The 27,995-nt window shown below is 36.7% G+C and overlaps 2 protein-coding genes across 13 annotated transcripts in view; one reads left to right on the top strand and one right to left on the bottom strand.

Moving 5' to 3' along the window:
- Window positions 1-2,100, top strand: part of Slc4a10 (solute carrier family 4 member 10) — a 279,064-nt gene extending 276,964 nt beyond the window's left edge. For all 12 annotated transcript variants that reach the window (XM_040294372.2, XM_005315743.4, XM_040294371.2 and 9 more), the window contains one exon: window positions 61-2,100. In XM_040294372.2, coding sequence (XP_040150306.2) covers window positions 61-127 — 67 coding nt within the window. In that variant the 3' untranslated portion in view covers window positions 128-2,100. The remainder of the gene's footprint in view (window positions 1-60) is intronic.
- Window positions 2,101-8,096: 5,996 nt separating this feature from the next.
- Dpp4 (dipeptidyl peptidase 4) overlaps window positions 8,097-27,995 on the bottom strand; it is an 82,449-nt gene continuing 62,550 nt past the window's right edge. The window contains exons 20-26 of the mRNA XM_005315742.4: window positions 27,360-27,554; window positions 24,953-25,007; window positions 24,267-24,366; window positions 21,198-21,262; window positions 11,502-11,574; window positions 11,165-11,238; window positions 8,097-9,239 (exon numbers count right to left, since the gene is read on the bottom strand). Coding sequence (XP_005315799.2) covers window positions 9,138-9,239; window positions 11,165-11,238; window positions 11,502-11,574; window positions 21,198-21,262; window positions 24,267-24,366; window positions 24,953-25,007; window positions 27,360-27,554 — 664 coding nt within the window. The 3' untranslated portion in view covers window positions 8,097-9,137. The remainder of the gene's footprint in view (window positions 9,240-11,164; window positions 11,239-11,501; window positions 11,575-21,197; window positions 21,263-24,266; window positions 24,367-24,952; window positions 25,008-27,359; window positions 27,555-27,995) is intronic.

The raw sequence follows: 27,995 nt of genomic DNA on the forward strand, positions 1-27,995 counted from the left end.
AAATCTCAATGTAGCCATGCTGGATTGCAGTAATAAATTTCTCTTTCTTTTCCCTTGTAGCACTGAAAGCCGAAAAGAGAAGAAAGCTGACTCAGGGAAAGGTGTTGACAGGGAGACTTGTCTATGACTTGATCTTCAATTTATTTTTTTTCATATATCTGAGAAGAGTGTCACAATTATTAATAAAACTGCTTTGATCATGTATTGTAAATTCTGTTTCTCATCCCCAATCCACCTTCATACTGTAAGTAGTGCAATACTTGTTTCATTTCTGTGTTTAACCTTCTGAGCAGTGAGACAACCTTGTGAACAGATACAATAGCTAATGCAAGAATCCGTGTTGTGTTCCTTGCTGTAAGACATTTATAAACACTGAATTCTCATTGTCAGCTTTATGAGAGCAATAGCTTTCTTAAAGAGATAAGTCATATTTGCCTAGTTTGTATTTTCCTACTTTAGTAACCTGAAGATGCCTGATAATTTCATTCAGAAGAATTTTGAAAGGTAGTCTTACTTCTTTTTATTTTTATAGATTAGCATTAGTGACTTACTTAAAAAAAACAATCAAACAGTTAGTTTGAAAGCATTTTTAATAATAATATTTATGCACTTCCTTGATTTAATATGATACATTTAATACTTAAGAATTTATATGTAACAAAAACTTACATTCATTTGAAAAAAAAATCTATAACCTGTTCACAGCTTGTTAAAAACAATCAGATACTAATGCAATGAGTCAACTAGTATTTGCTTAAAATTCAAGTTGTGAATACATGATCAAATATTAGGCTTGTATGAAATGCTTTAGAAAAACTTTGTAATGGTTTTGTGGGATTTATCAGAAATGTGATGTTAAATTTCTCTCCCATTGACAAGAGATGTTTTCCAAATAAACCTATAAATACATACTTGTGGAATAACACAAGATAAATTATCATACATGAAGTTCCACTTCTGTACAGTTATTCTGCTATTAATGGTCATGTACTGCTTAATGTTGGTCCTGAATCATGTTCTAATGAAGACCAAAAGGTCTCCAATTGTAATTTTTTTTTTCTGCAAAGCTCTTTTCCACTTTTTAATTAAATGCATGTTGTGGAAAAACAATCTTTTAAATGAAAATTTCAGATTCTGTTTGAGAAGGTTCTGTAGATATTTTAGTCCATATGAAATAATCCATATTTAATAAGCTTATGCAAGAAGAAGGAAAGTTAAGGGTTTGAGCATTACCAAAAAATGTAATATTTAATTTCATTTTAGATGAATGTGAAATGAATAAAAACTAAATCTGAGTAATCAGTGGTCATCACACTTAAAATATTTCAATGTCCAATTTTACAATATTTCTGAGCCCCTTAGCTTTTTTATACTATTAATCATGTACTCTGTACATGCACACGAAAAGTAGAATAAATTCCTTTTTGTGATTAAGCTAATAAGGGGGAAAAAAAGCAACAAATCCTCCAGTAGATTTCACATTTTGATACCTTCTGAAAACATTTTCCTCACAATCCTTGAAGGAGTCATTTTTTAAAAATGGAACATGAGTCAAAAATTATGGGAAGAAGAATTTGCAGTTTAAAAAGTTTGTCTTTATAAATGCTGAAGAAAAAAATACAGAAACTTTCTGTTCTAAATAGGTTGCCTTTTTGTATTTTATAATAGTGATATACACTGTAAACATTTCCATTATTTTATGATTTAGCCAGCCAGTCCCAAAAGCAGTCTCCTAGTGTTTTAATATATCACTAACTGTTCAGTTAAAAATGATCACAGTGAATTAAAAACTTCATGTGATCACTGATTTGAATAAGCAATCATATTCAATGAAATTCTGTATTTCTGAGTATTTTTATAGTCATTTTGTTCCTGTGTGAATTTTAATGCTATCTCTATGTTAATCCTAATATTTTGAAATCATATAAAACATAAGAAAAATGTAGTGTTATATATTTACTCTTAATTTCAGATTCCTGGTCAGAATTACTGAATATATTGAATGTAATTTATTGCAAAGTTTAAGTAATGTGTAAATGTGACTAGGATATTGTTTTTCAAAACAAATGTTATGTGGAAATAAATATTTATCCTAACTAATTTCCTTGTATATTTTAAATTATATGATGCAATGTGTCCTGTCTTTGTTTTTTCCTTCATATTAACAGCAAAATCAAAATAGAACTTTTTTGGAATAGTACTGGGGATTAAACATTGGTGCACCTAACCACTGAGCCACATCCCCATCCCTTATTTTATTTTATTTTTTACTTTGAAACAGGGTCATACTAAGTTGCTTAGAGCCTAGGTAAGCTGCTGTGGCTGGCTTTGAACTTGTGATCCTTCTGCTTTCAGCCTATGGAGCCACTGGGATTATAGGAATGTGCCACCACACATGGCTCATGTAGAACATTTTATTTGTTTGAATGTAATATTTAAATTTAGACATCCCCAAGTATAAGAAACCTTGGTGATGTAAAGATTTCAAGAATAGTCAAATAATTTGAACTTATGAACAAAAAACAATGAGAACTATATAAGAATGTATTTTCTCATTTTCCTGGAGTACAATGTCTTGGGTGCAAATGACATTGCTGTTAGAAAGAGGCTCAAAGATCATTATCAGAATTTCCCATATTGGAACTCCTTAAATCCTGTTTTTTTTTCCAAGCACAAATAAAATTACATTTATTCACAACTAATTAGAGTTGAAATCAACAACCAATAAATCCTGTTTTTTTAAAAAAAAAAAATCCATGAGGAAGAGTTTCCTGAAATTTGTCTCCCTTCAATTTTGTTATAAAGCTCACATCAGACCGTTAATATTTTGTAGTCATCTGTAACTGTGCTCTGGAGATCAGTACATTCAGAACTTTACCTGCTCATTAGTATTTCTCTCTTGACTATTGAATTTACATTGTAATTTCTACTACTAAACTGCATACAGTGTCAGGAAGTCTTTCCTAACTATAATTGGAATGTCTTTTTAGTGTAGTTTAGACCCATAATATGTTAAAGGACCCTCCTTAGGTATTTTTGGATTTTTCTAGACTCTTAGAAGTGTGGTTTATTCTGCTTCCTATCTGCACTGACCTACCTCTGTTTCTGTTTAACTTTAGCCTATTTACTCCTGAGCACTTATTCTACTATTATTCTACTATTATATAATATTGCTCTACAATTTGTTCAATATGTCTCTATTATATATTTATGCAGTGTAATGTTTGAGATTATAACCACTTGGAAGATTTATGAAAGTAATTTAAGTAATATGACAAGTCTCCAAATATCTACTTGGAGAAGGTAGTTCAAGTCAAAAGCCTAGTAATCAAGAATTACTAATACTACTTTAGAGATCTTATTTAGTTATTCTATACAGAAAGCTGAGCCAGCTGATACGCTGTCCCTCCAATTTGGTTGTCAGTATATTGAGCACTGTTGTGTGTTTTGGATCTTTGAAAACAGGACTATGACCTTTGCTTCTAAGGGTAAGTTGGGTATATGGCTATAATAAAATGCAATTTTTCACTATTTTGGTGGTATATTAAAATGATATATAACCCAAGGATAGAACTTTGAGTAGGACAAGGTTTGATTAAAATGTTATAGAAGAGCTAGCACATGAATTAGGATGGAAATGGGGAAGGAAGTATATTCAGTAACTGCAGAGATTCTCAGCCCCATGTCAATATTGAAATAAAAATAAAACAGTAAAGCTAGGTAGCAGTAACTACTCCTGGCATAGTTGATGTATAGTGTACATGGAGCCAGGGTGGTGTGATGTTAGGAAGGTAGTGAGACTTGAAAAAATAAAAAAGGTAAAAACAGAAGATGGAGACATTATAAATGATGTCAAACTCTATTTTAGGATATTTGAACTTTATCCATTAAGAAGCTCTTAGTAATGGAGAGACATGAGTTTTTGAAAAGATTAATCTGACAGCACAGTAGAGAATATAGTGGAGGAAAGAATGGAATCATTCCTTTGGGGATCCTGCTTCTAAAATAACTCTGTGATAGTCTCAAATAGACTCTCTCTGAATAGTTTCTAAATTTCTATTAGTATTGAAACCAAATGGGCTCCTGGGGTTCTTAATGAATTAGTCCAGATATACTAGTTTTGTTGGAATATCTTCTTTGTAGAGCTTCTATACATGGAGATTTTATATATGTATGTACACACATACAGAGATTTGTATTTGAAAAAAAAGTTCTGAAAAGCATGGCATAAGCACAGAAGCCTGAGACTATTAAATAATTCTAAGTGTGGTATGAAGTTCAGCCAATGTCTGCCTCATGAAAGTTCAGAAGCCACCTTCCTCTGCCCACAATATCATTTATTCTTACTGTGCACTTTGCTTTGTTCTAAGTCTTCTTCACTATTGGTATGTGTAGGATCATGTGGTTTCTACTATGTGACTTATTTTTTCCATTTGTTTTTAAGCTCCTTGAAGGTAGCAGTGGTATTTTACCCATCTTTCTAATTCTGATGTTTACCCAGCTAGCACAAGCTGTTGATAGAACAAAAGTAAAATGTGTCAGAAGATGCTTCTGCTTAGTTTAAAAAAACAAAATGGATTCTTACTGACATGTATCAGAACAAAAGCCATGCTTATTAAGCACCTTTATGAGTCCAGTGCCCAAGAATATAGAAGCCTAAGGCAAAAACCTATGCAATCCATGAGGCTATCAAGGTGTGAGAAGCACCAGATAAATATCACTAGGAGGAAGGAGAACATGAAAGGAGAGCATTAGACATTGCAGAAACATAAATCTCAATAAACTCAATCGTTTGAGGTAGGTATGTTGGTGCTACAGTTGAAAAAGTCTTAGTAATATCCTTTAAATGTTTTTCACTAGTCATCAGTTACTGATAATCTAACCCTGGTTCATCTTGGCTGCAGGATGCTGTGTGTCCAGTAAGATGTTAGATGGGACTGTCTTCCCCCTTATGGAGTGTTCATTCTGGTTCATGAAACCAAAATCAAAATCAGGTTAAGACGAATAATATTTCTTTTCAATATGCTATATTTTCTTCACTACCTATTTCTCTGAGGTTATCATTGGTAAGCAAACTTACCCAGTTAAATCCTCCCCTTTTTTCTCATTACTCACAAATGTCATGGCTTTGGATAAAAGAGGTCTCAAGAAGTACAGGTGCCCTCCTAATCCTCAGGTTCCAAATCTGTGGATGCAACCATCTGAAAATGAACACTATTTGGAAAAAAAAATTGTGTCTATGTTTAACAGGCACAGTCTTAGTTTTATTTTCACCAGTCCCTTAAAAATGTAGTATAATAGCTATTTGCATAATATTTACATTGCATTGGGTATTATAAGTGATCTAGAGATGATTTAAAGTATATAGGAAGATATGCCTATGTTATATGTAAATGCTATGTCATTTTATATAAAGTATTTTAAATAACCCCAGAATCTGGTACCTATATTCATGAGAAAATCTGGAACCAATCCTCTGTGGATACCAAGAGATGACTGTAACTAAGGGTTTTGATTGTCAGATGATTGCACATCTCACCATACTGATACATGCTCTTTCAACAATTTGAAATACTTGTAGACTTGATTCAGTGAAAGGCTATTTGAATAAGAATATTGATTTTGTTGAACTTTAAAGCCTGTAAACATTAGAAAAAAAAACTCCCTTCTCAATAGCAAGAAAGTTATTTCTATTTTTATTAAATTCTTGGGGTCAAATATTAATATTACACAGAAAGATGACATGCATAGATGATAAATTCCTACTAAATACAACATTGATTTTATTAATACCAAGCTCTGAGCTTTTCTTTGGATAGTGAGTGACATATTATACTTTATATCTCTCATTTCGCTCTCATTCTCAACCATCTGTATCCAAGAGACATCCTGAACACATACTCCAGGTCACTAAGGATGCATGCAAAAAGATTTTTGGACACTGCTAAAATAACTTGTCATAAAGTTGGCACAACAAAATTCTCTTCCTTTATGAAAAAAGCCATGCTTGTGTTTCGGTATGTTTTTGATTTCGAATTTATTGAATCTTAAATATTTTACAAATCGAGTAGTCTTATAAGTCAGTATTCTCACGTCAACTTAGAGAAAAAGCAGAAAATGCCAAAAGGTGGAACCGATAGCCTGTGAATATGAAAGGAAACAAAACCCTCAGGATATCATACAGCCTGATGTGATGATTGATCTTTATGGTGGCGGCTCTGAGTCATCATGAATGCATCGAATTATGTTCTGTGCCTTCTATTTAAGAAAGCATAAAGATATGAAATTATTTTTAGCCAAGTTTCCAATAAAAAATGTTCAAAAATAATTTAAAGTGATTTTCTGAAAGTTTTGATAGAAACTTAAAAATGAGCTTGTATCTACAGATGAGACATGAACTGTTTATCCCTTCTTTTGGTGCATGCACTCCTGGGCTCTGTTGCACCCTCACAGGCTGTTGGTGACAGAAGTCTTAGTCACTCACTAGTTTGCAGAGTCTGCAGTTGTCAACCAGAGACAAGTCTGCACATCTTTAGTGGTATGATTAGTTCTTGTGTTTCACATTTGTCCTCAGGTTAAGTAGGTCTAGTGAATCTATCAATTTCCTCATCTTCCTTTTCTAATAGGCAAATTTGAAACTCTTACTAAAATGTAAAACTTATCCTATGAAGGTCAAATAAAAACCGCTTTGAATTTATTCACATCATTAGCACTTATAGCCCCCTTTGCCTGAAAAATGTGTTGTGATTTTTTTTATTAACTCTGGACTCAAGGAAAAAAATGTTCAACATGCTTAGAAATGAAGAGAACAATAAATTCATTTAATTTTGATACTTTACAAATATCACACAGTATTTGATTTAGATATTAATATAATATCTGTCATTGTATAACGTGTAATTTTCAATTAAGATAAAAGGAGGATTTCTAATAAATTTTATTTTATGAATTAATGCTGTCCAGGGTGTGAACATATCACTGGTCTTCCTTGATATAGAACTCTGCAAAGATTGTCCCAGCTGTTCATAATAATTGAGATATATTTAAAAATAGAATAATGACAAGAAACCCACAGAGTTGAATGTTGGTTTATGATTCCAAGGGATGAGTGGGACTTAGGAGATAAGGTAAAGTGACTTGATAGCATGCTCTGAAAATATAGTTGAAGCTGGATTTCAGATCCTCTATTTCGTATGCATGACTCACCAATCTCATGTTGAATTGATAGGCTTTTTCCATTTTAGGTTTTTATGCTATAGCTCATTCTGAGATAACTTTGTCTAGAAAATTGGTCTGAAGCTGAGTTTAAATTCATAAAGTAATTTTTACTTTTTAAAATGAGGCTGTTTTGCAGATAATTGAAACAAAAAACAATGTTTTCTCGGTTATATAGACATTGCCAGATCAAATTCGGCATCTTAAATTGACACTTTCATTATTATAATTCTTTCAACCAAAAAACTGGTCAAATACTTAAGTGATAATCTGCTTCTTTTTTTTTAATTCACTTTTACTGAGCTGTCAGAACTAGTATGGTTATATTGTTAATATTGTTTTTTTTTTTTAATGTGGGCCTCCTCATAGTTCCATAGAATGAAATTATAAATTATGTATTATATAAATGACCAATATAATTTTAAATTGATTTCTCAAAAGCTATGTGTTTTGATAATAGATTTTTTTTTGTACCAGGGATTGAACCCAGGGGGCTGAACCACTGAGTCATATCCCCAGCCCTTTTTTGTTTTGAGACAGGTTCTCACTGAGTTGCTTAGGGCCTCAGTAAGTTGCTGAGGATGGCCTTGAACCTGCTATCCTCCTGCCTCAGCCTCCTGAGCTGTACTGGGATTACAGGTGTATGCCTCCATGCCCAGTGATAACAGAAATTTTGTATGTATTAAATTAAAATTGTATGAGATGCTTAATATAACACATTACTATGTGTATACAGTTTTTTTTTTTTTAAATAAAAGCTGAGCTCTTTCCACGTTTACATGCTAGTCCTGGATTGTTAACAAAATAAACATGAACCTTCTGGATAAATGTGTCCATATGCCACTGTGATCTAGATCTGATACAAAACACAACTCATAACCTCTGAAAAACGAAGGTACATTTATTAAATGACCAGGAGAAATTCCACAACACATAGAATGGAAATAATAATAACACAAATGTTCTAGTTTATTTTCCATTTAAAAAAATGAATCCAAGGAAATTAGGTTTTTTTTTTTCAATTAAAATCTTCAAAGAGATGAAACAAGAAAAACTGATGCAAGAACTCCTTCATGTTAGAATTTGAGATACAAATATTTTCAACTTTTAACAGGGCAAGCTGATGTGTTCACATCTCAGATCCAAGCTGCCTCTTTTCTCTAGGAAACATCAGTCCTTTTTTTAAAAGCACATTTACAATGCTTTCCCATCACCCTTGCTGTGTTTTCCTAGCACCTATAGCCATAACTGGCACCTGGGGGGCCTTACATTGCTGGCAGTTTCCCTTGCATTTCTTTGGAGTCTATTCAACTGCTGTGGTTTTACTTAGAAGTCAGTGCTTTGCATATATGATTTCCTGAGACTGTTTGAATAGTCTTTCTCAGAAACTGTGCCAGTCTGGCTGCAAACAGCTCTTCTCTGAGGAGAGCTGACAGTATCCTATGGGGTTTGCGTGCTTGGACCTGGGTTTGTAGCCATGCTGTGCTAGCTCCTTTCCCTATACCCTCTATTCTTGTCCCTGCACTAGTGACATCATTGCCCACATCTTGTCATCCCTTTAAAGAAAAGAACAAGATTTGGACTAGCCAGAAAAAAAAAAAATGAAAAAGTTACCCAGGGGACCTATGCAAAGCTCTCATAAAAATAATTTATATTTGTTGTTTCAGCAGCTGACATGGAAATGATTTTAAGTGATAAATAAAACCAGAATGCATAATCCAAATTTCTGTAAGGTAATAATCTGTCATGAAGACAGAAGTCCCTACTTATGAACATAAGTATGAAATTTGGAAATAAAGGTAACCTTAATTTTCTTCATTTTAGTGCATTTTTAAAGATTATCATCTTAACATTGAAGTTTTGAGATAATGAGAACAAAAATTTTTTTTAATGAACTATAAATCGCATGCTGTTTTGAGGTGCTAAGGTATAGAGAAGCACTGTTTTATGAAATGGCTCATGTGGGTATATATATGCTGGTGTGCTGTGCTGCTAGCAATTCCATGGTCTTCATCGGTGTACCACTAGAGAAAGAAAGAAAAAGGTCAGAATTAGGAAGTCATCTGTTTAAAAAAATAATCAAAAGAGCTCTCATGAACATACGTGGTAGAAAACAGGGTGTTTTGATGCCTGAAATAGTTTATAAACTGAATTATGATCACAAAAACTGTCTAATTTTTCTCCAGAGCTTTCCCAAGGCATGTAGTTCTGTCCTGCAGAAGTCTCTGATCCTCTTTAACAGATGCTGAGAAAATCTACTGTGCATTTGGCTTAACTGAATAGTACTTTAAGCAAATATAAATTCTAATTAAAATATCCAAACCCACTTTCAAGTTTGACTCAAAGGACACTTAAATCACCCAATGTAGGCATATATACTCATTAAGCCCACCTATTTTATTTGTTATCAAGTGTCAGATTTCTCTATACTCTATTAAGATAAACTATATTAAATGAAAATTTAAAACGCAGCTTCCTAATATATATCACTAAGGAACTGGTAAAAATCTGTTTCAATATTAGAACTATATGTTTAACATAAATGAAGTCAAAAGTCAAAAGTAGGGGCTGGGGTTGTGACTCAGTGATAGCGCACTTGCCTAGCATGTGTATGGCACTGGGTTTGATCCTCAGCACCACATAAAAATAAACAAATAAAACAAAGGTTCATCAACATCTAAAATAAATGAATGAATGAATGAATGAATAAATACATAAATAAATAAAATGGGTTATTTGCAAACACTTAGATATTACAATGGCCTTTAAAAAAAATCTAACATTTATATAGAAGGAGTTTCTGACCTGAGCCAAATTTTTTAAAATTTTTCTTTAGATGTTGATGAACCTTTATTTTATTCATATGTGGTGCTAAGGGTTGAACCCAGTGCCTCACACATGCTAGGCAAGCACTCTACCACTGAGCCACAACTCCAGCCCCTGAGGCAAAATTTATCACCCTATTAAATAATTGGGAAGTCATTGCCAGGCAAGCATATATTTAGGAGATACAAGTTAACTCTCAAAAACTGCTGTAAGTATCATGAGTTTTGCTTTGAATAGTAGAAAAATAAAGCTCAACCTCTTAGGAGAATTTGGCCAAAAAGATGCCAGTTTTTCTCTGTATTCCATAATTGTCCCATTCCTATATAGCAGGCACCATTTGAACTGAGCACAGAGAAAATCATATATATTAGAAGAGTGAGAGAAAGAAGTCCTTTTTTCAATAGATGAGAAAGCTGCATTTTACCTAAATTATTTTATGCAATTAAATTATTGCATTTTACTCAAATTATTTAGCATAGGTATGTATGTATATGTATGTATGTATGCATATGTATTTCTTCTTAATTTGAAAATCTCTAATGCAGAAAATGAATTTAACTAAATACCTAGAAACATCCTCTGTGCAGGCGACAACAGCTCTAGCCATTTCTGACTTTGTAAAACAAGCCTCATTGTTTATTGTCTGTGGTTGTTCAACAAAAGATAACATAGCAATCACAAAATCTGAAGCATGCTGATTATTAACATCCCACTGTTGTTACAAAGGCTAGTAATACATACTAGACAGAAATGGATTTTCATATTTGAGCTGAGCTATTATCATGCTGGTTTCACTTCAGAATTACTCTGCCACACATTTACTGAGTAAGTGATTACTTTTGAATCAAAACAGGGAGAGACTGAACAATCACAGGAACAGGAGAGCAGTGTTTTGACACTCCCAGGATATGCAATATTGTGCTTCTCAACCCCACACTCTCTAATACCACTGAACATCACTTTATGTATGACTCAGGCATATCACTTCTCTGACTTTACATTGGAAAAATAAGAACTCTTTTCTGTCCCTAACTCCTGGGATGTCTTTGGGAAGAGGTATCCTCCAAAGAGAAAACTAGATCCCACCAGCCACTTTGCTCCCCTTGCACAAAGTTTTCTGTACCATTGCCTGGAAGTCCACTCCAGCATCCACTAGGGCTTTGGAGATCTGCGCTGACTGCTGAAAGTGAACGTTATCTGCAGGGAGAGAAAGGAAACATCAAGTAGCTAATAGCTTCTCCAGTTTCTGATACCAAAGGGTGGGAAAGGCACAGAAGAAAGGGACTGTTTAAAGTTCTAGGACTCAGCATCCCATTTAGCCCAAGACAAGTGAGTTGTGGAAAGCAACACTGTTTTATTGAAGTAAATGTAACAGTCTTGCCCCTCATGCTTTTGTTTTGTCAGTAGTGAAATTGCAAACCTGTCTGTGATACTAAAAAGTCTAATTAACTGAAACTCACCATCTGCTGTTCCATGAATAAGGAGGTACTCAACTTGTTTAAAATTTTCAGCTCTGCTCATGACTGTTGAATTCTGGAATTGGGAAAAAGAATGTCATTATTCAAAAAAGGATCTGCCATAAACTGATTTTTCACTTCAGTTTACAAAATAAAATGTTTTCAGCTGGGGCCCCCTTTGATACAAAATATAGCAAACCGATATTCAAGCAAATGCTGTCTTCATGCATGGCAGAATGCACAGCATGCCCTGTGCCTGGGAGACAGGACTGGGAAGGGAGGATGCTGCATCTTCCCTGCACATGCAGGAAGAGGGCACCTGCCACCCAGGCTGCATGCAAAACCCCTTGAGTCCCAGATCCCAGATTGGCTGTGTCCTATGCATTAGCACAGGGCAGAGCCTCATATTAGCAATGTATGTTCCATGGGCTTCTGCTGTAGTTCAGCCAAAAAGTGTATTACCATGGCAACCGTGTGTCACATGGTGCCATACATGCTACATTTCAAAGAGCCTGTACATAGCATTTGCAACTAAACATACTCTGCAATATGTCATGTGAACTTTGGTCCACATTGCTAGGTTCTGAATGAAAAGCAAACATTACCTCTTTCGGAACAGATGTTTAAAACCTAGACAAATGTACCATATGGGAGGGGAAAAGGGTGAAAAAGATCAAGAATGGCCTTGGAAAATCAGTGGGTTGTTGTCTGCTTCATTCTTTATAATGTAGGAAATGCTGCTATTAGTTCAAGTCATATCTAAGTCAGCTAGGGAAATAGGACCAAAAAAAAAAAAAAAAAAAGGAAGATCAGCTTTTTGAAGATGGCTTCATGACTTGAGTCAGTTAGGGCTTCTAGAATGAAGAGGTTTTTGATGAAAAACTCTTTGAAAGTAGAGAACTGGCCATCTGGTTCTATTCTGGGGCTATTTACAAAGTGGAGATGAAGATTAAAATAGCAGACAGAGGTAGGGAGGGGGGAGCCAGAGTCCACTCTGGTTGTCCTGTGATGGGATGAATAAGGGAAGAGAGAGAGAGGGTTTAAAATCAGCCAGCAAGTCTTTCATCACTTTGGTGATACTTTATAAGAACCAAAGTTTATATTTTTGTAGCTAATACCAGCTTAATATTATTGACTGGAGTCCTGGTGGTCAAGCAGGAAGGGAATGGGGGTGAAGTCAGAGTGTTTGTATTCTAGTCTCAGCTTCAAATCAGAGAGGTGTGCAACTGCACTTTGAGCCTTGATTTCTGTAAAATGGAAATAAGAATAACTCCTCTTACTCCCTCATGGAAATAAGGAATCAAGAGGCATAGTAAAAGATTTTTTTTAGGTTAAATTGCTGATGCTAATGTGAGAATCGTGTGACACAGTGTTTCTGGTAAAAGACATTTTGTCTACAACTTTCAGAGCAGAGTTACCCAAACTGTGTCAAGATCATCCTGTCCTGGTTAGATCAGAGCAAATGCCCTTCCACTTCTGTGCAGGCTAGTCCCCACTTGTCCTGAACATATTCCATTTCTGACTCAAATTGAGAATGTATTCACAAACTTCTAGATCAAATACCTGGAACTAATTAAAAGGTACACCTTAAATTTATCTTACTTCTAAGAAACTTTTCACTTGGTGAGATGTCCCATATAAATCTGTCCATGTATAAATCCATCCATCCACTTTTCCATCATTTGTTCACTCATTTATCCACTCATTCTTTCATCTAGTCAATCAATATTTACTTATATTCCACTAAACTATAAAATCTGCAATAGAAGGAATTTGTCTATATCACTAATTACTTTATTCCTTGCATCTAACAAGTACTAAATATTAATTAGATAATTAAACAAAATTAATATGAACTTGTCCACTTTGTTTTGCAGTCAGTGGGAACAGCCAATTTAGGCAGAGTAAATTATTCTCATTTTTAAATGCAGTGAGATAGCTATTAGTAATAATAGGTATTGTCCATTGAGCATTTACTCTGTGCTTGTCACTGTGCTAAGCTTTACAAAGGAGTTAGAAAGCACTGTTATATTGAATCCTCACAACACCTGTGTGAAAAGATTCCTATCAACCCTGTTTTTATAGGTGGAGACACTGAAATTCAAAAGGTAAGTAACTTGCATCAGGATACATATATGGGAACTGTCAGAACTGGACAAAGTCTGATAGCAAAACCCCCTTTACTTTCTGTGTTGCACTTCATCACTTCTAAAATTCCAAGCTGCTTATGATTTGTCTCCCAGCAAAGGAACAGTGTGAAATAAAATGTTAATTAACTGTCCTGGAACTTGAAGTACATAATAATAGTGGATACCCTGGCTCATGAAACACCGTGCCTTCTTGCATTAAAATAATTGGAAGAGAGTCTGGTCTACACAGCTGAGATTTGGGAGGCAAATTTTCTGACTATGAAGGTGATATATAACCTAATGTAGCAATAAAACTGAGCAATTTTTTGCCCTTCCAGGAGGAAATGGTCAAAATAAACCTCCCTAAGAGACACTGTAGCACACCTTTCAAAGCTGGAAACAGAGGGGCTGAGTCCTGCATCTTAGCAGTGAATATTAGTATGTGGAGTTGCTGGACCAGGTGTCCTTTTAGTGTCCTCTGCAGTGATCTTTATGGCTAGTCACGCTCTCAGTCCATGCAAACTTCTTCCCACCTTCTTTCTCCCCAAGTTAAATCTAGCTGTTGCTCACAGAAGATAGTCAACCTCAACACTGAGACATGACCCAGATATACACTGTGTCACCTCACCTCACCTCCAGCAGCCTCACGGGCTTGCCTTGCTTGGCAGCATGAACAGCAAAAGCTGCTCCTACAACCTCCCTGTGCCATGAAACTGAGAAATGTCATTGAAACATAGAGTAATAGTTAGGAGACATATAAATACGCAGGACACTTAGCAAGGAATGTGATAACTACTGGAGTTTGGACCAAAACAGTTTCTGGCTGCCTTTTTTTTTTTTTCTTAAATGGAGTGAATACAGGCTGAAAGAAGACAATTTTTATAAACAAGTAAAACCCTGAGCCTAAGATAAATGTTGTGATGTACACACTGTAGCTGTGATGAACTAGACATGGTGAGAAATGCAACATACTGAGAAAAAGACGAAAACTGTGATAAAAGTGTCATGATGCAAATTGTTTTACATTAACAATATTACACTACAAAGAAAGAAAGACAAATACTTTAATGCAGCAGGAGAAAAATAAAACAAAAGCTTCCCCTGCAACTGCAAGATAAGTGTGCCATTTCAAACGCACATTTCCCCTGCTCACTGGGAGAAGCCTCCAGAGGGACCTTTGAGAGGCAGATAGGCAGCCGGGAGGTGCACACACACAAGCTTTCAGGCTGCAGAGAATATTTTTTTCCTCCCACAAAAATGCAGCTATGTCACTTTGCCTCTGGAACCACTGATCGATCCTTCCCTACTGGACTGTATATTCTGGCTTCTCAGTTAAGACTCCACTGTCCATTGAATGGCACATGTTAAGCTGTGAAGGTAACACACAAAGCCCGTGAAAGAATCGGATATGTTCATCTAGGTATGATTAATGATCATGACAAATTAATGGTGCTATTTTAACCCACCCAAGTAGAATGATCCCCTTTGCCTATCCATGGAAACAAAAATAAAAAAGGAAATGGATGACTAAGTTAGAAGCCGAATAGTCTATCACCAACTACTAAAAAGGAAGCTCAGAGTGATAAATGGGCAAGGATGCAATGGTGGTGCAGTTGGCGTTCTCCTGAGGCTAGAAACTTCCGGAGAGCCCCGCTGCCAGCAACAGTCTGGCAAAGAGAAGTGGGAAGGATTGGTCCAGTGGCAGTGCCGATTCCACAGCATCTCTGTGAGGAGCTTTTCCTTCAAACCCCCAGAAGAACCATCTGTAGCTGCTTGTTGGATCATGCTGGTTCCTCAGTTACCTTCCAACAAATAAATCTTTGTATTTTTGAAATAAAAGAAAGAGCTGATGAAAGTAGGGAAGCATCGTGAGAAATAGAAGGTCTAATAAATTGTGAGCTGCTCCTCGTGCCATCTAGAACCGTGAGGACACATGGCTTCCTGAGGACAGGCATGGTAGCAGCTGCCACGCTTTGAAAGCTGCTTCATGGCAGGCATGGGGGTCTCAGGTAATCATTTTCAAAACCCTGTGAGGTAGGTCTAATAATTCCCTTTATCCAGATGAAGAAACTCAGGTGCAGAGACCTCCTCAGGTTCACACCGTGGGTAAGTTGAGGAAACAGAAGTTGGGTACAGATCTTTCTAACTCCAAAGTCCACATCCCTGATATTCATATTCTATTGTCATTTCACATCATGGCCAAAAAGCTCATTGCCATTCCTAGGCTGTTGTCACTGGGTTTAATGAACGACAACCCTCCAGTTCAGGAAGATATTACCTTGGATTTACTGGTTTGCTCTATGAATTCTTCTAACTTGCAATCAATGCCACATAAATAATATTAAATGATACCATTTGGGAAGCATCATTAATGCCACAGCAGAGACCACAGAAAACATTTACAAAAAAGTGAATTCAACCCACTATATCAGATGTTTTACTTGTTTACATCTATCAAACAACTGCACCCATGAGATGCCAAGGAAAGAGCTCCCATCAACCCCAGACAGGGGGCTCTACCTCAGGCCTCACAAGCAACACTGGCTTCTTTAAAGATCACACAGCAGTCAACATTTTATCAGCACTCCACAAACAAGTTAAGGTTTGGCTTAAATCTGAAGGTCTCTCTCCCTTTGGCATATTCTGGGATAATAGAACAAATGTCAAATCAGTACAAGATGGCATATTTACAAAATTGCACCCTGTTTTGCATAACCTAACGATGCAGCAGTTCTTAAGGATTGAACATTTCAAATCTGCTAGCAGAAGACTGCCAAATCTATGACTGTTTCATACACTTGCCAAAAGCCTATCAAATTTTGAGCAAAATGCAAAATAAATCTCCTCTACAAGTTAAATCAGTCCCTTCTGTGTGTTCCAGGCTGCCCTCTTCTCTTGGCAACAAGGCTCAGGACTTGGGCCCCATTTCTCTTGCCCTTGATCTTGCACTTCTCTCTCTGAGTACTCGCAAACCCATTTCCTCCCTGGTTTTATGTCCTGCATTTTTGGTCACCATTTGGCCTGCTCTTCCCTCAGCCCTCCTTCTGTGTCCCTGGAAAACCACTCCACCTCTTACTCACCTGTCTACTTCCTTGCTCGGCCTCTCCCCTCTGCAGAATCTGTTGAGAGCCTCTCTCCGCCCTCCTCCATCTTTCTCTACTGGATTCAGATGGTGCCATCTCCCTTTTCTAATCCTCTGTATCTATATGTTACTTAACATTTTTTTTGTGTGCCTTAGTTTCTGTACCAGTAAAATGGAGATAATTAGAATACTTAGAGGATTTAGGGGAGAGTTGAAACCGATTATCCACATAAAGAGCATAGAATAGTGTCTGGTCATAGAAGCACTTTATAAATGAATTAAAAGAATGAACCGGATGCCCTCTGTTGGAGAGGAGGTAAAGTGAAACCATAACTTCTTGGTTACTCCCCTGTCCCTCCCTGCATGCTCCTGACATACAGAATTATATATGAAATTCCTGGGCCTCCGCAGTCATAATTGTGTTTTTCACATACGTTGGCTACTTTGTCATATTCAAGCTCATGTTTTATTACCTATTTTTATTTCATCTCCCCTAAGTCTTGGCTTTTCTTTACCTACAAGAGATAAACTGAACCCTAAATGGGTGAATGTTAATATCTTTTGCAGGTTTGGCTAATGACTGTGATGATTGGCCATCTAAGACAGCACTCACCAGTGCTACTCAAGATCTCACTCCTAGAGGTGGCTGAGCCTGCTGTTTGGTAGTGAGTTGCCTCCCTTGAATTCTTTGCTAGGATCTGTCACACTTTCTGTCTGTTTTGGATTGAGACTGATCACACAAACATGTCCACAGATCTACACTACTCATTAGTTTAGATTTGTCACCCTTCTGCTTTGGCTGACAATTTAGAGCCTCTGGGACCAGCTCCTTGGAGCCTTAGGGAGATGAAGTTCTTTCTTCTTTGAGCTCTTTGTATCCTTTAAAAGGGATCCCAAAGAGTCTTATAGACTCTCTGCTATGCCACTGCGTTGGTTCTAAGCCTTAATCCTGGGGTCCCCTATCTATATTGTAGCTTTGAAAGAATGGGAAAGGGTTCTCCCTGTGGTTGAACTAAGCCCCAGTTGAATGCTTAGCAGTTGAAGTGCAGGGCAGCCTCCAATGGGTGCCGGCTCACAGCCTCACACAGCTTCTCTGCCTGCTGCATTCAGCCTTATGAAGGGTTCCTCAGAATTCCTTTTCCCCAACAGTAAATAGGACCTTTATTTCACAAGACGTGTTCCTCTCATTGATGTAGGTTTCTCTACATTCTTCCAAATCTAGGTCATTAATGACCTCATCATGAATCTTTTCCTCATTTGAGTTTTATTAAAGACTGCATTCTCCTTCAAAGGTTCTAATTCTGGCTGCTGTGTTGATGGTTTTTAACCCAGAACATGGATGAAGATCAAGGCCTTGCTGATTGCACCCTTTGGACATGTCTAATCATCAATGTACTGAAGAGAGTCACTGCTCCAGACTAAAAGGGTCTCCTTTTCAAAACATTTCCTTCTGACCTGAAGAAATGCACAGGGTGACAAAAGCCTCTAAGAAATTGTCCTCTTTGTCTTTTCAGGGAAGGAGGGAGGAAGAGAGCAGGAGAGAGAGAGAGAGAGAGAGAGAGAGAGAGAGAGAGAGAGAGAGAGGCAACCTGGGAAAGAAAAGTAAAAGATGGGGTCCAGAGGGGCAGCTGGGGCCTTGGAGGAAAATAGAATCTCTGAATGTATTCTTGCCAGAGACAAAAGCACAGGCTCATTTAAAAAACAAAGGAGGGCAGCTTTATTCTAAAGCCTGCTGTGCACCAAAAATAGGAACTTAGATTCAGTTCCTCCACATAGATTCAGTTCTCCACATTCGGAGGAAGCAACTTACCACGGTGGAGACAATTCCACTAATGCGTTTGCCTCATTTTCTCCTGCCCACCTTAACTATCACCCTCCCAGATAATTCCTCTGAGTAACACATTGGGAACCTTTAGCTCCCTGGTACTGGCAGTTTTAATGTGTCCATTGCCAGCAATAAATTTCGTGCCAAGAAAACCCGACTCCTGGCGTGGAAGGATTAAACAGTCCTCGGGTGCCATCTGTGCAGTGAAGTGTAAGAGTGACTTTGTGCACCCAGTGTGCGTGTGTTGCCATTGGCAGTAGGAAGTGACTTCTATTTACATGACTACCTCATGCAGTGAACACCTAAGGGGAGAGATGAAAATGGCCACCACCATGGGGGGTAGGTGGGGGGAGAGGGGGGTTGGAGTAGGAAAGAGAGCCTATAGAAAAGACTGGAAAAAGATACAGATTGAAACGGCAAGTGCAAAATAATTACCCTATATAATTATATAGGGAGTCTGGTTAAGAGAAAATACACTGCAGGCCTGATGTGCTTTGAGGAAGGAAGGCAGGTACCACGGAGGTACCTCCTTAGATGTCAGGGTTTAGACTTGACCCTGGGCTTCAGGGTTCAATGTCCCCTAAGGAAGTGGTTCATCAAAATAAACTTTTTGACTTCTCATTCTAGAGTCTGGGGGCAAGATCTAGGAAGTAACCTCTGATGTTTCAGAAGATTTTAGTACTTTGGGATAATCAAATTTAAGTCTTCTGGCAATCAAACTTAAGTATTTAGATTGGGCCATTTACAAAAAAAAAAAAATCAAGCTATAAAATGAGAGAAGTGAGGGGAAATGAAACTTACATCACAATGTTTCCCTTCAATGAGTTTTTATGGCGTATCAGAAAAGGTTTGGGGCTTTGTACTTTATACAGGGGAATCCAAAGAATATCATGTTGAGGAAAACCTTGAATAACCTTGCTACAGAGGGGGAAGATCCTGTACAAAATAAGGATTAAGTCAAGAGAGAATCAAGTGGGGATTAAAAGATACACAAGAAAACAACCCAGGGTTCAAAAGCAGATGCTTCTCCACTGTTCCCTAACAGATGGAGATGGAGAGCGAATGACAGTTCAGACATAAGGGGCAGAGGGCACTGTCACAAAATAGAAAGCTACAGAAATGGAGCAGTGAGCCTGCATATAAACCAGGCCACTGTAATCAGGGGGCTGACCACCTGGCCAAAGAGCGGGGACTGGATGTAGTTGTGTACACAGGAAAGGGTCACTGACGTGGAAAGACAAGCTAAGGGGAAGCAAGCTGGGTTTCTGATAAAAAAGGAGCGAGGTCACAGGACAGTTGCAATGTGGTTATGAAAGGAAAGGGTGTCTGTGTAGAGGAGAAAGAGTGGAAGGAAATTGAGTATCAAGTATCAGATGGGAGCACTGAATGAAATGGGGACAACCTGCTTATGGGACTGCCTTGTAGGGAAAGATGATCTGTGTGCCTCACTTTTCTATCTTGACTGACAAATACAGATGAAAACACCCGCAGGCACCCAAACACACTTCCACCTACCCGATGGACAGACTTGCTTATTAAGTAGAAAGTAACAGGTAAAACTAGTTTGTCTATACTTTTAAAGACTTTGAGTTAATATTATTGCATTTTGATCAGATGGTCTCAGAATACACAGTAATAATGATGCCATCTTACAAAAAAATGGACAAATAGTGCTCCAGGCAATGTTTCGATACCTTGAGAGTCATGCATTGAATTGTGACACAGATGAGCAGAAATGATCTCCTCAGATTGTTGTCTTTCTTTCTAATTCACTATCTCAGGAAGCCTTTTGAACATTCTTTGGAGAATGGGAGCATTAGAGATAATTTACCTTGTCATCTGTAAGTTTTAGTTTCTTTTTTCTTTTCCTTTTTTTTTTTTTTTTTTTGACCAAGGAAAGTGACACATAGAATCAGGAAAATTTTGGAAAGATCCAAATGCTGGAAGCATACCTAATAGCTCATACTTGGGGTGGCATCAAGGTGGCACCAAAGAGAACACTCTGGCTTTGCTGGCATTGTCTCTGTTAGCAATGATAGCCAGTGATTGCTGCTGCCAGACCATATTTCAAATGCTATGGCTCATCTGCAGGGAAACCTGCCCACTGGCTCTGCCTTTAAGCAATCAGCCTATTGGATGCTCTTCAGTAATTTATGGTCAGGGTTTTCCAGGGTACTGCCCAACTGTATCAACCTCTCACTTGCTTTACTCAAATCTTGTGTTTTTTAAAAAAGTGTACATTACTGGCTCTGAGTAAGAAAATTATAGGCTTGTAGATATGTCTTAATTATGATGATACTATAAGAAATTTTAATATTGAGCTAAAGGTTTAAAAAGTCTTCCGGTCTCTAAAGGAATATGTTGAAATCGATAATGTTTTCTAAACTGAAATTTTTATAATTAAAGTAATTATCTGGTGTTGCTTTGTATTTCTAAACGAATGCATATTGTGACCTATATAGCATACGATAAAGACTGTAATTATGCAGAATATAGTAGAGGAAGCTATTGGATTTATCTCTAAACCACCTGTGTTATTTCTTTTTAACAAGAATTTTGTTGGAAATTTAAAAAAAATTATATTTTCCAGAATAGATACACTTAAACAGTTCTTAATCCACTTATAAATAGGTTATAAAACGTGCACAGCTCATGTATCTTACCCTGTAACGGTCAAGGTTGTCTTCTGGAGTTGGGAGGCCCATGTAACGTTCTGTGTACACTGAGTCTGTGAGGGAAAGGAAAAAACAACTAATTCCTACAATAACAACTTCTCTTCCCATTTATTGGGTTAGTTTGTTTTCCTATATCATAACTCATGTACTGAGATATCTGTGTTTATGTGTGTGTCTATATATAGTTTCCCTCAGAATTAATCCCTCCAGATTTGGCTTGTTAGGTAGCCAGAGACACTGATTCTCAGAAAGCCCACCTAGATTCAGGCCTCTTCAGGCTCATCCCTAACCCACTCACACTTAGCCCTCTGATGGAGGCAGAGGGAAAGCAAACTAAATGATATTTACTTCAATCAATAACTCACATGCAGAAAGTCAATGTGAAGTAAGACCTGCTCAAAGAGTCACCTTCAGTTTTTTGGTCATGAGACAAATCCTTTTGGAATACCCTAACAATGATCAATTACTAGTTGCTTGCTTAAATCATATATATGTTTTGACAGGTTGGTATTCACTCTAATGAATAGAAAGTGTTCAGCTATCGGTCCCATATTGGCTTAGCTGCTCTATCACAATGCAAGCTAAACATTTGGTTTTTCTCATTTTGTGGAGAGGTCTCAATTTCGTGTGATAACACTTGAGTATTATGAAACAGATTACATTAATATCTGTCTGCTCGAATGACATAAGCTCTTTTATCTATAAACATGGTGAAAAACAGGTTGCATAATTGGTTTGGTGATTTTTGATAATTAAACATATTTTCTGTCCAATTAAAAAAAATAAAATCATACATTATATGTATTTGCCCTAAGATATCAGTGAGAAATTTTTTTTTCTTTTTTCTTTTTTTTTTTTTGTGGCCAAATTCCAGTATGACCTTAGAAGTCTGACATAACTGTTTGGAAAGCTGCCTCCTTAAGTGACCAGATTACAGTAAATAAGTATAAGCATGATCCATTGCCATTGTGCTATGTAGGTTAATGGCTTAAAGGTCCTCTAACTGCACAAGTATATAAATATTGATTCTGTTAATTCTTTAAATTAAATCATCAAAATTTAACATGCTAATCTTTTTTGAATGGTTGACATTGTAGATTAAAAACTACACTGAAGAATATTAGTTGTTCTACATGTATTCTTGCCATTTCTGTTAAAATAAAAAGATTTTTATTATATTTTTAGAAATGAGTAAAACGTTTTATTATTTTGATTAAAATGAATACAGACTATATGTAATTTTATTCATTTAGAGGACACTTATGTAAAATTATAAATTTTTTTGTACTGGGGATTGAACCCAGGGGCATTTAACCACTGAGCCACATCCCCAGCCCTTTTTAATATTTTATTTAGAGACTAGGTCTTGCTGAGTTGCTTAGGGCCTTGTTAAGTTGTTGAGGCTGGCTTTGGATTCATGATCCTCCTGCCTCAGCCTCCTGAACTGCTGGGATTACAGGTTAAGCACCACCATGCTCAGCTGTAAAATTACAGTATTTAAAAAGCCATTTTAAAATGTAAGATCTTCATAAAATATCTTCATAAACTCTAACATTTCAATATTAATAACTTAGGTTGTGTGTTTGATAAAGGTTTATTGGGCTTTAAGAGCAAAACCTGGCAGACTTTATTTCTGCTTGTCTTAGAACATAATACCCCTTTATTATTTATGCTGACTAGGTTTATATTTGTGGAAAGGCCTAAAATTTTAAAATAAGATTTAAAATTTATGCGTAACTTTTAGAAATATACCTTGAAATACCACTTACATATTCCTTTTATCCAGTCTTAAATAAAATTGTTCAAATTTGCACACATACAAAAACTATTGAGTTCCTCTCTATTAGGCTGGTCTATATACAGTTAATGAAGTTGTTTGCTATCATTAATACATAATTATATCATTAATACACAATACATTTTTAAAATTTTTTTCTTCTTTTTTAAAAATTTTTTTATTAGTTGCTCAAAACATTACAATGATCTTGACATATCATACATTTGATTCAAATGGGGTACGTAGTCTTATTTTTCCATGTGTACAGATTGCAGGATCACATTGGTTATACAGCCACATTTAGACATACAGCCATACTAGTGTCTGTTGTAATACATTTTAAACTCAACAGACTGTTTCTATTTTTTTATTGACCACCAGAGGTCTCCAAAAACAAGCCATCTAACATAACCAATCTCAAGGAGAAAAGTGTTGTATGAAAACAATTCCATTGTATGCAGATCAAATAGTAACTATGCCCTCCAACTCTTTTAAAAGAAAGATGCTTTTTGTCCATTGACTTCCATTGACTGAGTGAAACTTTGAAAAAGGGGTTTCCACAGGTCTGATGGTACTATCATATATCACAATGTGAAATAGTTAATGAGCATATTTATTATCAGTGATTCTATTCTTACACTACATAAATGGCTTGAGATGGGGACAAAGAGATCCAGGAAAATACTACATCTCCTCACCTCTGAGGAAGATCTAGTCTTCCATTGCCCATTATCATCTTACAGATTACCATGCCCTCTAGAATAAATTCTCTCATCCATGAAGATAATAGTCTATAATATCTTTCTCCTACTAAGTGATAGTGGGGGAAAAACCCTGGAAATTCTTGTGACCTATTCTTCTTCTATCTAAAGCCTAGCTTTTATCTGACTTTTACCCAAAGGAAAAGAGACACACACTTTCATTATTCTGCTAATATGGGAAGTCCCAAAATAAAATAAGAAGTTAAAGAAAGGTTTATTTGAGAAAAGTAGCAATGAGGCTGTTTTGCAATTTGGAAAACAGAATTTGTAGATAAGAAACTAATTGTGAAGATAATACATAATATCACTCAAGCTTACATAAGAGCAGAATAAATGAGATCGTCTTATTATAGTTATCCACGAAGAACCTCTAAGATGAATCAGGCTATTATTTGAGGCAGAAACACTGAAACTCAAATTATTTGCTGTAGAGAGTGAAACTCCAAAAGGAATGATTTTGTTATGAAAAATTTAAGCTTAACAATTGCTGTTTCTTGGTACCTGACAGTAATTACATACCATAGTACTCCCACCGAGACACAGGTGCCACAGCTATTCCACACTTGAACACGCCACTTCCCGATCCCAGGACCATCGAGGTTACGTACCCTCCATATGACTAAAGAATGGAAACAGTTATTTTTATGGAGGTAAAGGAATAAGGACATATGGTAAGCGAGTCGCAGTTTCCACATTTCTCACATCTTTATATACTGTGCCTCTTTAGAGATGGAAAGCATGGTATAGGAGGCTTAAATTGGCCTTAATTGGGCAGTATCTAAAGTCTACACTTTCAGAGCCCTGGTGCCTTTTCTTGGTAAGTGTAAGGGGGAAAGCATGGGACATTTTGCTGATGCTGGCAATTGGGCAGTGCCAATTAAAGAAAAAGAAAGAAATAAAAACAATAAACACAACTGACTCATGAAAAGTCTCCTTTCTTCCCTCTCTCACTCCCTCCTCCTCTCTTCCTTTTTCTCTCCTCTCTCTCTCTCCTTTCCTCTCTTCTCATCTCCCTCCCTCAACACAGTAACTGAAGGTGCAAGCCTGGCTCAGGAGAGACTCTAGAGGATTACTGTCAAGAGATACAAGACTTGATAGACACGATTTTCGTCTCCAAATATTTGCATACAAAAGATAAATGAACCTGCTCTGGGTTATATCCACTAAGGAATGCACACCACTTCATCCATCCAACAACTACTCACCCAGCCCCAAATTGCAATTCGCTGGCTGTCCACAAATCCCATATTTGAAAATTGTCTGAAACACAAGAAAGAAGTCTATGCATCAATTTTATACCATGTATATAGAAAACAAAGATAACTGCGCAAATGTGAGACCAGCCATTTGTTATCTCTTTCAGTCTATTTGAAACTAAAATGGATCATTGCCAGCAATCAAAAACCACCTGAGACAAATGCCTGCCATGCTAACTTAAGACCCAGATGAACAAAGCTTGCTTTCATTGGAGTGGAGTCCATAAAAATTGTGTGTGTATGTGTGTGTGTGTGCGTGTGTGTGTATGATTCACAGAAAACAAATCTTGGCAGTTTTTTTCACAGCTTTATATAAAAATTTGCAGCCCAGATGCACTTTTCTTTACATAATTGAATTTAAATTTCTCCAGATGTTTTTCAGTTTGAGAGCGTCTGCCCCTACAATGGGGAAAGACAAGGGCATGAAGAACATCTGGGTATGGCTTAGAAATATATCTGGGCCCCCACCTGAGAACTTAAACACCATTGTCTAATAACTCTCTTCTTATGCAGGGTGTTGATTAGTTAGCTCAGCACCATTAAAAAGAAAGCAATTTTTCCTGGTGGATTAAGATGTCTTTTTGCCACTAAACTGTGTTCAGCGTTGGAATCCAAGTAAAGAAATGAGAAATATGTTTTTTTTTCCCCTCTATTCCTCAATCCTAGCCTTACATCAAAAGGAACTTTTTAAATTAAAATATCTAGCAAATGGAACATTTGGGGCTTTTGCATGTGGCTTTGGGAGCTTTTTTGTTTTCAGTTGATGATACATATCCTAGGCTCTGAGTTATGCAACATTAGGCAACATAAAAATAGTTTTCAACTCATTTTCTGGATGTCAAACTCTCTAAACTTGAAGAACTCAGACGTGCAGATGTGTTCACTGAATCATGAGTGTGCAGCTTGATAAAGCTTTCTATGGGAACATGCCCTTGAAATCGTGGCCTGTGCATGGCCACAGCCTCCAGATCATCTCTCTCCTTCTAACAGAACAAAATGAAATGTTACCCTTTTGTTGGTGAACTTGTACCTGGTTTTGGACTTCACATAAATTGGATTATGCAGGATGTACACTCGTGCCTGGCCTCACTGTCATTTAACAGGTGTATTTGTGAGATTCATCTCTGTTACTCTAGTTGTGATTAATTGCTGAAATAGTGTTCCATTGTATACTGCGTCTCATTTTTTTAAAAACTTGAGTTGAATACTATGGAAATTCAATTCTGTAATTCTGCAATATTAGGGCTTTTTTAGGTCAGATTTGAGAGGCCCTTTATATGCCCTCTCACATATAAAGTCCGTGTGGATTGATACAAATTTATTTTTAAAATGGCAATGCCTCACTCATGAACATATTTATTGTATTTTATTTAGTTAGTTAATTGTTTACCATTTTCTCTTTTTTTCTTTGTTACTTTTCTTAAAGGCATTTTTTCCCTATCCCTTTAATCATTCAAGGATCTTTCTGCATATCCTGATCCATGATTTCACAACATTATCTCAAATTCCACCACTTATCAGACTTCCCCAGATATCCACGCAGTTGGTTATAGAAACTCAAAGGTTATATTGCCCATTTACTAGTTGAATGTAATTGAATAAAAGAGTTGGAATAAAACTGGATTCAAATCTTTTCACCTTGACAAGTTACCTAATCTAAGAGCCTCCATTTCTTCACCTGAAATTACAGTAAGAAGTCCCGCCTGCTAGGACAGTTATGCAGCTTCAGTGACAAAACCTGTGGGTAAATTGCTGCCCACATCACGTGCAGATCATGGGGTACTCATCATTCATGGTTAAAATCTCTCATAAGCTGGATCACATCAATTCATAACCCCATAAGAGGCCAAAAATGAGATGTGATTCCTACTTAAGGAAGCCTTCATATTTGTGACCCTGATGGGTATGCTTTATACTTATCTCAAAACAGAAGAGTCACTCTCATCCAGACTCTGGAACTCCAAGGACTTCATAGTTGTGACCTCCTACAATGTCAAAGCACACTGACCTCCTCTTTATCCTTGACTCTAAGGGATAGGCTTGCTCAGGTACATTTATCCCTCAGTGTGTTTGATGAATTTCAAATCTCCATTCTTAGAAGGTAGTAGCACATATGCCAACTCCCTTTCTAGCATCACATACAAAGAGATATTTAGGAAATATTTTTTTTTTTGCCTTCGTATAAATCTATAATGACATACCTTGTTCTTTTCCCAAGCATAATATCTTTACCACAAGGATGAAAGACTACAAATTTATCCCAGCACATTTTAAATTTTTACACTTTACAACTTTAAAATATAAATTGAGGGGGAAGAAGTCAGAAGTCTTTTGAATTTATCTCCTAGTCACTCACCTGGCTGCTTCAATTTGATCGTCAACTTCAAATGTTCCCAGTCTTCTGTTGATTGCATGCATGATCTTATCTCCTTGGTAACCACTTCCCCTGCCGTCAAAGCTAGCTACTATGATGTTTTCTGTACTGGCAAGGTAAGTGGCCCAGTTGAGTCGGAAGGCAGCATCTGCTTTTTGGCTGCAGGGGCCTGCGTAGCTGTGAAAAGACCCAAAATTCAATAAAGAGTCTCAAAGTCAAAAGTCCCCAGATCAAATCAAAAGCTTGTGTTTGTCTTCCCTGTAGAGGAGATGCATGTATCTTTCCCCATTGTGAACCTGACATCATGCCAGCCACTGGTGTATCCAGAATGGTTCCTCTAAAACTTGACAACATGTCTGGAATGCCTGTGTGCTTCCTTCAAAGATGCCATTAGTTTTATCTTTGAAGACTGTTATCAAACCCAGACTTCAGAAGTCAACAATTTTAAAGTATTACACAATAATTTCTCTAATAGTGGCGATAGGGAAATTTCGTTATGAAAACCTAACAATGATGACAATAAATGCAGCTTTGACTGTATCTTTCCATCTCAGCTTGAAATACTTGAAGCATTTATTTATTTCCTAGGTTGCAACTTCCGTGAGGACTCTGTATATC

The sequence above is a fragment of the Ictidomys tridecemlineatus genome, chromosome 7 (assembly GCF_052094955.1).
Source record: "Ictidomys tridecemlineatus isolate mIctTri1 chromosome 7, mIctTri1.hap1, whole genome shotgun sequence".
NCBI lineage: Eukaryota > Metazoa > Chordata > Mammalia > Rodentia > Sciuridae > Ictidomys > Ictidomys tridecemlineatus.